The 10,376-nt window shown below is 37.8% G+C and overlaps 1 protein-coding gene and 1 non-coding gene across 2 annotated transcripts; one reads left to right on the plus strand and one right to left on the minus strand.

Annotated features, from left to right (window-relative positions):
* Positions 1 to 3,931: 3,931 nt before the first annotated feature.
* Positions 3,932 to 4,037, minus strand: LOC147934637 (small nucleolar RNA R71). Its single transcript, XR_015573431.1, has one exon. It is a non-coding gene; the product is annotated as a small nucleolar RNA R71 (small nucleolar RNA).
* A 635-nt stretch (positions 4,038 to 4,672) lies between these two features.
* LOC147934638 (uncharacterized) lies at positions 4,673 to 8,941 on the plus strand. Its single transcript, XM_087472714.1, has 9 exons — positions 4,673 to 4,786; positions 4,887 to 6,127; positions 6,230 to 6,365; positions 6,694 to 6,828; positions 6,895 to 7,036; positions 7,184 to 7,281; positions 7,515 to 7,914; positions 7,956 to 8,539; positions 8,744 to 8,941. The coding sequence occupies exons 1-9, from the start codon at positions 4,673 to 4,675 to the stop codon at positions 8,939 to 8,941; spliced, it is 3,048 nt and encodes a 1,015-aa protein (XP_087328840.1).
* The last annotated feature ends 1,435 nt before the right edge of the window (positions 8,942 to 10,376 follow it).

A 10,376-nucleotide genomic window follows, 5' to 3' on the forward strand; every position in this document is an offset into this window, starting at 1 on the left:
TAGGACATGGTTGATGTGAAACTAAAAACCATTTCGAATTCATCATAAGGTGTTGTAAAAGAGGTTGAAAAAAAAAACATATTCCATTTAAGAATTTGTGAACAAAAGAAAAGGGATCAAGAAAGTTTGATTTGCATATTATTACCAATGCATGACTTTATCATATCAAAGAATGCTCTCTCACATATCTACAAACTAAGAAACAAGTATTAGATTAACTAAATGTGAATAACCAACACCTTTTGTATTGGCTTTGTGCATATTTGACATTAAAAATTGAGTGAGATAACTAAAACATTTTTCTACCAAGTCGATGCAATCTCCAACACTCAACATTTGTGTGTTGATAAAATTTTGTATCAAAATGCGGAATAAAAAGTGATGAACTTCACTATAAACGATAGCTTCAATATCTATCGTGACAATAATATGTAATTTAAAAGTAATTTTGTATTAATTTTTATTATTGAAATTACTAAATAATATATATTGATTTTTAAAAATATTATATAATATTTTCATAAAATTAGGCATAAATTAACTTTTCTAAATTTTAAAATAACCAAACAAAAATAATATGAGATTTGTTTTTTGGACGACAACAATATGAAATACAAAATTTAAAGACCATCATCCACATGCAAATTTTTTCTTCAAAGAAAACTTATGGTGTGTTAAAAAAAATGCTAAATTTGGTTGCATGTATATGACTATATGTTGATGAGAATCTTTATACACTCAGAGACTTAAAGAGAAAAAATGAGCTATGTTTCAACATGGACATTTCCATTTCTTTGGCTCACGCACGCCAGTATCCGCTATTACAAATATCTAACACTGTTCTGGTTTTAATTCTTATTCATCTAGCTTGTTTGCTTATACTTTTTGACTCATTTCTCTAACTAATTCAGGGGAGAATCGATGTACTTATTTTTAACACTAATACTTCTAATGTCGTCCGAAATGTTTCAACTGCTTATATATATATATATATATATATATATATATATATAGAATTATACATTCATATTACAACCTTATAAATTTCCACATATAAATTGTCTTAAGCTTAAGTTTTCGCAGTGTAATACTCAACTAATTAACTTTCTTAAGGATTTTGGAACTGTATTAGTGTGTGATCTTCATAAGTTTTGACTTTTGACAGACACAATAAGGTAGATTACTCTTGTCGCTTGATACCAAATAATTAAAAATAAAAAGATTTAATAATACTTAATTACAGTAATAAATGGGTTTAATTTCGGCCATTTTATAGGCTCATGCTTTATAGCTTACTAGTATTATATCCGGTGCGAAATTATATCTTAATTACATTACAAATTTTACAAAGATAAAAAAATGTAGGAAAATTTTATTTTTATGGTTAACAAACCCAATTACAATTACATAGCAAACATTAACTAATTTATAATAATATGTCACAAATAGAGTTGTACACAAAGATTAGTGATAGCAAAAGAAAAATCTTAAAGATCCATAAATTGTTGACTTAGTAAATATGCTGTTAAGGTAGAGAAGATAAATTAGAGATAAGAAGATATAAAATTTACTTTTTATTTGGTTATAACATAGAAACAATTTACCTACAATAAAAAAAAAGGAACTTACCCAAAACATGGTGTAATTATAGATCATTTGGCAGCAAATCTTTGGAATTGACGTTCTACTTTCACAAACGCCTCAAAGATGAAGATTTTGACTTTCTCAAAAATGGCTTTTCTCTCTAGTTTTTAGTGATAATTGGAGAAGAATCAATGAAGAAATAAAAAAATGGAATAGAGAACTGATATTGGAGAAGAAGAGAGATTAAAAAAAAACTAGTGAGAATGGTTTTTTTTCTCCCATAGAACGTAGCAGTAAAATGAAGACTGACACTTTTTTTTTATCAATTAACTTTATTTTTCTTAATTTATTTTCTGCTTAATTTTGATAAACTTGACCACATGTCAGTATTTAATTGATCAACTAACTTATATTTAGTTGAATATATAATTTGTTTTATTTTTCTTTCTTTACCACGATTTTACTTTTATTTATTTTATTTTTTTGAAAAATAATTATTTTCACATTAATTGGATTTTAGGAATTTGTTTTAATTATGTAATTTTACTTCTTTGCTTTTTTTCTCCACGATCCTTTTTTGTTTAACGAATGATTATTTATAAAAATAATGTTTTTTTGCTGATGTGTCAAAGAATTATTGATGGAGTGACTTGTGTTTTATAGTATAAAGGATTCGGTTATTCCTTTAAGGAAAAGCCACAGCTATTCTGTGACTGAACCGAAGATAACTGAACCGGTGAGTTGGCTCAAAAAATGGGGTAAAGGTGCTTCACGTGGTCACATTGGGTTGTCGCTCATGTGAGCACTACTTGATAATTGATATGCTCGTAATCATTTTACACATCCTTTTTCTAATAATTTATTTCCTCACTCCATCATTAGATTTCTTGGTAAAAAAAACATTTGACAAAAAAAGGATATACACAGTTAGATTCTTCATTTTAAGAACACATAAAAAAAAATATATATATATAAAGTATATTTTTGCCAATATTCAAGATATTGATCAGTGACTTATATGTAAAAAAGAAATTCTTAAAAATAGCACCAAAATAAGTTTTTTTTTCTAAATTTAGTACAACATCTCTAAAATTTTAAAAATAATATTATATTTTAAAATTAATTTTTCAAATTTAAATCTTAAATTCAAAATACTAAACATTTTCTCTCAAAACTATACCCTAAATATGAAATTAAGAACCTAAACCTAAAAAAAAATATAACATTTAATTTAAAATATTGTAATGTGTTAAATAATACTATTTTGGAAATTTATGAAGTATGTGTTATATTTGTCTATAAAATTTGTTTTAATACTATTTAAGGATATTTTTCTATATATAAAACTGTGAAAAATTGTTTTAATAATCCGCTTATTAATGAATATTATTTATCAGCCATGCATGCCACGATTATAAAATGTGCATTTGCGACTTCTTGTTAATTACTTTCAAAAGTTTAAACTAAAAGTGGAGATTAAATCATAAACAAGATAAGGAGTGACATCTAAATGACGTAATAGTAGTAATACATTTGTACGTACGTGTTCGAAGTTCTCTATTAGTATATCACATGAGGATTAAAGCTTTACAGACAAATGGAAAAATGTCACTTGTATTTTAATTGATTTTTGATCAATTTGACGTCGGGACCAAACGTTGCCTTGAAATTTTAGAATTTAATTTAGTCTAAGGTTTATTTTACATTAATTTGCTGATTTGTTCTTGTGTTCTTTCTCTTTTGTTTCAGGTGCATGCAAACAAAAAGCCACAAGCCAACTGATTTACGTAATCTACGAAACAAGGATTTAGCACAGTTTGAACGAGAGAACCGAAAAGCAAAAGCCCAATCCGACGCTATGTCCCAGGGAAATAAAACGGAGACTCGTCAACCCAACACCCAAGGGGTTGTTAATCAGCCTCAACAAAGACAACTCCCACAAGAGCGAGACGAAGCTGAACCAAATCCACCAGCACGTCAAACTACTTTGAGGGACGAAGATGCTCACAACAGGCTTTTTGCGAATCGATCTGCGATTCAACCACCGGCTCCTGCGAGGCAAGACTATGAGATTAAACAAAGTCTAATCAACCTGGTCCAAAATCGTGTGTTCAACGGACTACCTTCGGAGAGTCCTTTGGATCACATAGAAGCCTTCGAAAGATTGACCAGTACAACAAGGTCCAATGGTGTCCCCTACAATTACCTCATGCTGACACTGTTCCAATTTTCCTTAGGAGAAAAGGCGCTGAGATGGCTAAACCTTCTAGATCCTGGATCACTCACCACTTGGGCACAATGTAGAGCAGCTTTTCTGAATCACTTCTACACTAAATCTCGTTCAGCCAAGCTGCGAAGCAAAATCACTACATTCTCTCAAGGAGGTATGGAGACTTTTTGTGAAGCATGGGAGAGGTTCAAGGAATATTTCAGAGACTGTCCTCACCACGGTTACACCCAAGCGAATCTTATGAACATCTTTTATGGGGCTATCGAACAGAAGTACCAGATGGCATTAGACACAACCAGCAAAGGGGATTTCTCCACTAACACCGCTAAATGAAGCCAACCTCTTGATAGGAACCTTGCAGCAAGAAATAGCAATCATGGTACGGGTTACAATCGTACAATGCGAGTCAATGTTGTCGAGACAAATGCTATTAAAGACCTCACCGCTAAATTGAATCTCCTTCTGAAGAGAGATCACCAAAACATCAACATGTGTGAGGAACAGCCCCAGACATAAACAGAATTCGGATCTGAGGCATGCCTTGAGGGGACGGAGGAGATGAACTACATAGGAGGGCAAGGAAACTTTCAAAATCGAGATTTCAACCAGAATTTTAGGAATCATCCGAACCTGTCCTACAGAAGCAACAATGTTGAGAATCCTTAAGAACATGTCTATCCGCCGCAACCTCAACAAAGCATCTTTGCACAAGGATTTCAGAACAAAGGAAAAGGTTATGGAGGATCAAATTTCCAGCAAAAGCCTCAAGTCAACAACATCTCACAAGCTTATCAGGAACCTCCACCACAGCCCGCAGCCCCGCAAGAAAGCAAATTGGAACTGATGATGCATGCACTAATGGAAAATCAGAAGAAAAGTGCCACTGAGGTGAATGTCAAGATCTATAACATGTATTTAGAGCTGAATGGGAAAATAGAGACGCATGCGAGTCTTAGAGAACAAAGTGGCACAGTCTGCAGCGAGGATTAAGGCACCTCCAGGGACACTTCCAGGCAAGAACGAGGCTAACCCAAAATAATTCTTGAATGCTATTACCCTTCGAAGCGGCAAGGAACTGAAAGATCCTCAACAGATAACAAAGACTGACCGATCCAATAACAAGACTAGCCAATACTCGATACTAGAACAGGACAGCGACCCCGATAAGGTGACCAACAAAGCTACAAACAACGTGGAAATCCCTGGTACAAAAACTGCTAAAGAAGAGCAACCCTGCAAACCCCAACCATATGGACCCAAACTTCCTTTCCCTACATGTCGTAAATCCAAGATACAAGAGCGAGAATACGAAAAGCTGAAATCAGTGGTAGGAGAGCTTCAGGTCAGACTCCCTTTCATCGAGGCAGTACGGATGGTTCCATCTCTTGAGAAATATATGAAGGAGATCCTCACCGATAGGCTCATTTTGGAGAAAGGAGTTATGTATCTCACACACGAATGTAGTTCAATGCTTCAAAATCGAATGCCAGAAAAATGTGGAGATCTAGGACCATTTACGCTACCTTGCACAATAGGAGATCTCAAGTTCAATAATTGCCTTTGTGACTTAGGGGCAAGCGTAAGCCTAATGCCACTTAGCGTTGCAACACGACTTGGACTATACGCCTTCAAACCGACCCAAGTCACTTTAGTCCTAGCTGATTGCTCTACCCGACATCCAGAAGGATTATTGGAGAACCTACCAGTGCAAATTGGGAACTGCTACATACCTACTGATTTAATTGTTTTGAAACTCGACAAAGAATCTCAAGAACCCATTCTGCTTGGAAGACCTTTCCTGGCCACTGGGGGTGCAATGATAAACGTCCGAGAGGGCAATATTGATTTGCACATGGATGATTTGGTCTTGAGATTCAATCTGGAGAGAGTAGCTAAGAAACCCACCATCGATGGCCAAACCTTCTGGAATGACACGATAGAAGAAATAGTGGATGAGATCTGTGAAGAAGTATGCTCGAATGATCACCTGGTCGTACCCTTGACAAAGGAGGAACCAGAGCTAGGATACTTGTCTGAAGAGACTGTGAAGATGGTAGAAACACTCGATGCTGCAGCAAACTTAGAATGCGAAGTCCTTTTTGTCAATTTACAAACTGGACTGACTGATCCCAAAATCGGACTGACCAATCCGCCCCTTTCTGCGGAAGTCGCTAATAAACGCAGTGGAACGATCGTTCCTGTTTTTGGAATAGTAAATCCTAAATCCTGCTCTGAGACCAAAGAACACCGGGAGGACTGGAGCAAAATCAAAGCTCCAAAATTGGACTTGAAACCACTTCCAGAAGGACTCAGGTACGCTTATCTAAGACCAAATTCCACATATCTGGTAGTTATTAATTCTAACTTGAATAATATTGACTTTGCACTCTTGCTTTGCGAGTTGAGAAAATACAGGAAGGCCTCGGGCTATTTCTTAGACGACATTTCAGGTATTTCACCGCTGTTATGCTCTCACCGCATTCACCTTGAAGATCCTTCCAAATATTCTATAGAACATCAACGAAGGCTGAATCCAAACTTAAAGGAGGTGGTGAAAAAGGAGATCCTCAAACTTTTAGGCGCTTGAGTTATCTTCCCAATCTCCGACAGTACCTGGGTGAGTCTGGTCCATGTGGTATCAAAGAAAGGAGGGGTGACAGTAGTTGCAAACGAAAAAAATGAGATGATCCCTACAAGAACAGTAACAGGACATCGAATGTGCATCAACTACTGTAAGCTCAATGCAGCCACCAAGACGGATCATATTGCCCTTCCGTTCATCGACCAAATGCTTGAGGGCCCAGCCAAATCACCCTTACTACTGCTTTCTAAATGGTTACTCTGGCTTCTTTCAAATTATGATCCATCCGGATGATCAGGAGAAGACAACATTCACATGTCCCTACGGCACATTCGCTTATTGGCGAATGCCTTTTGGGCTATGCAATGCCCCAGCCACCTTCCAGCGTTGCATGTTGTCCATCTTTTCTGACTTGATAGAGGATATCATGGAGGTATTTATGGATGAATTCTCGGTCTATGGTTCATCTTTCTCCTTGTGTTTTTATAATTTGTGCAAGGTTCTTCAACGTTGTGTGGACAAACACCTTGTTTTGAATTGGGAAAAATGCCACTTTATGGTCACCAATGGAATTGTTCTTGGTCATCAAATTTCTGAGAAGGGGATAGAAGTTGACAAGGCAAAAATTAAGGTGATATCCAGTCGGCAGCCTCCTAAGACGATGAAAGATACTCGAAGCTTCCTCGGCCATGCTGGGTTTTATCGGCGGTTCATCAAGGATTTCTCCAAGATCGCTCGACCCCTAACCTAGCTGCTGTGCAAAGATAACTCATTCGTGTTCGATGTAGAATGTTCAGCAGCTTCCCTTACACTCAAGCAAGCACTAGTCTCCGCTCCAATAGTTCAACCACCTTACTGGAGTCTACCTTTTGAGGTTATGTGCAACGTAAGTGAATTTGCAGTAGGAGCTGTTTTAGGTCAGCGAAAGGATGGAAAGCTTCATGTCATTTATTACGCCAGCAAGACACTCTATGGGGCACATGTCAAATATGCCACAACGAACTGAAGTTATTACGGTGGATCCTACTCCTGAAAGAATTCAACCTGGAAATAAGGGACAAGATAGGAGTAGAAAATAGAGTGGCAGATCACCTTTCTAGTCTAAGGGTCGATGAATAGATCCCCATCGATGACCGACTTCCTGAGGAGAATGTGTATGTAGTCTTAGCGTTTAAGGACTGCTACAACGACAAAGCCGATGCTAAGGTTCTTCAACAAATTGGTGATGACTCCCCATGGTATGCTGACATCGCAAATTATTTGTGTGCTGCAGAGGAACCTCCAAACTTTACTGGATATGCAAAGAAAAAGTTTTTGCAGGATGTGCACCGCTATTTTTGGGATGAACCTTACCTTTACAAGCACTGCGCCGATGGCCTTTACAGAAGATATGTTCCAGAATCAGAAGTTCCGGGAATTCTTTTTCACTTTTATGGATCCAATTACGCAGACCATTTCACTACATTCAAAACTGCAACCAAAGTACTTCACGCCGGCGTATGGTGGCCTACTCTGTTCCGTGATGCACATGATTTTGTCTCCTGATGTGATGCTTATCAGCGAAGACGGAACATAATCAGCGAAGAGGGAACATAAGTAAGAGGAACGAGATGCCACCGAATTTCATCTTGAAAATTGAGGTATTTGACTGTTGGGGAATCGACTTCATGGGACCTTTTCCACATTCTTATGGCAACCTCTACATACTTGTGGCAGTAGACTACGTCTCCAAATGGGTCGAAGCATTGGCAAGCCCCACCAATGATTCGAAGGTGGTTCTCAAGACGTTCAAGCATATAATTTTTCCACGGTTCGGTGTTCCTCAAGTGGTAATAAGCGATAGGGGAACTCACTTTATCAACAAACTCTTCGTGAATCTTCTGAAGAAGCATGGAGTAACACACAAGGTCGCCGCACCATACCATCCTCAAACTAGTGGGCAGGTTGAGATCTCTAACCGTGAAATTAAAAACATCTTGGAGAAGACAGTAAATTCAACAAGGAAGGATTGGTCTGCGAAAATCGATAATGTGTTGTGGGCCTACCGGACCGCTTATAAGACACCTATCGGAACCACACCATTGAAGTTGATCTATGGGAAGTCATACCATCTACATGTCGAGTTTGAGTACAATTCACTTTGGGTGACGAAGCAGATGAACTTCAATATTAAGACCGCGGCCGAATGATGTCTGATTCAGCTGAATGAACTTGATGAGATCCGCATAAACGCATATGAGATCACAAAAATCTACAAGGAACGTAATAAAACAATGCTTGACAAAAAAAAAATTCCTAAGAATTTTGTTGCTCATGACTTGGTTCTACTCTTCAACTCATGATTGAAGATTTTTCCTGGCAAACTACGTTCTCGCTGGTCTGGACCTTTCCGCATCAAGGAAGTTATGCCCTATGGTGCCGTCGTTCTTTGGAACAAAGAAGGGAAGGATTTTACAATTAACGGTCAACGCCTAAAGCCATATCTTGCTGATCATGATCCAACTGGGGATTCTACAATTCATCTGCTGGAACCCCAAGCTGCTTAAGCAGCAAGAACCGTAAGGCTTGCGACTTTAAACAAGCGCTAATGGGAGGCAACCCAATGGGGTTAGCTCTGTTTTCCCCTATCTTTTTATTATTTTCTTTAGGATTTTTCTTTTGTTTTGTTTTCTTATAAGAGCTACTCACCGGTCATGCTGGTATTGAGTCTTTATGGGACAAGTTCAAAATGCAGAGGATGCAAATTCTTTTAAAGAATGTTTCTCAGCCATTTCAGGATCGGTCAATCTGTTTTCGGATCAGCCGATCCTCGTTCCAGGTAAGTAAATTTAAGGGAAAAAGAGAAGGGGAAGGAAATCGGTTTACTCTGGTTATTGGACTTAAATTGAACCGTTAACCCGGTTTCGCGCCCAATTCCAGTTTTTCAAGCTAATTTCGTTTTCTTCCTTCCTCTCTTCCCTCTCGCCGACCCCGACTTCAAATTGCCCTCTCTCTTTTGATTTTTCATTGTTTCGATTGAGGTTTGGGTTTAATCCACTCGAATTTTCACTTTGTTTCAAACCCCCATAGTTAGAGCCGCGATCGAGTAAGGTAAGTCCTTCAATTTCCCATTCTTACATTCGATTTTCGGCGATCTCCAGGTTCAACTTTGGTCCTCACAATTCTTTTAACTTTTTCCAAAATTGGACTGCGAATCGATGGGGTGAATGATCATAAGCATGTTTCGGACCTAAATTTTGGCTGATGTAGCTTGAATTTCAATTAAGGGTTGTAACATGTGTTAAATGATTAGGAGAATTTTCGGTTAGGGAGATTTGTTTTAGCTGGAATCACTATGGGATGAAGTTGGTGAAATTACCTCCTTTACGAATGCACCTTTACTTCCTCAATTCCAACCTCTCAGATATTGAATTTCTCACTCTTTGCAGATAATGCCTAAACGACGCTGCAGTGGTAAAGAGCCTGCGATTTCTCTAACTGACGAGCCAAAAACCAGAGTTTGGAATACTGAGGATGCTAAGTGGTTAAAGATGTTGGATCAATGTAAGATGGAGCAGACTCGGTTTGCTGATCGAGAGCTTTTTGGGAGGATGGCCATGCTAGCGGATTTTGATGAGTTTGTGAGGAACATTGAGTTTGGTTCTTTTGCTGAGAAAGCATGGGACTTACATGAGCGGTTTGCGCGTGAGTTTCTGGCCACCGTGAAGGTGGATTTGTCTGACAGTCCTGACATCGGCGGAGAATTGTTCGATATGCTTCTTCTTGCTCAAGAAACATTACACCATCAGCATGTTCGACCTTTGTGACATCTTTGGCTTCCCTCGAAACATGCAATGCAAGATGGATAAGCTTGACAACAGAACCAATGTTTAGAAACTGATTGGAGCTCAGAACTATGTCTCCTGCAGAGCCAGGCATCCGAAACCCAGTCCTTCGCATCACTGCTAAGTTCTTGAGCAACACCATTTATGCTAGGGCTGA

Source organism: Camelina sativa, chromosome 11 (assembly GCF_030686135.1).
Source record: "Camelina sativa cultivar CO46 ecotype springtype chromosome 11, ASM3068613v1".
Lineage (NCBI taxonomy): Eukaryota > Viridiplantae > Streptophyta > Magnoliopsida > Brassicales > Brassicaceae > Camelina > Camelina sativa.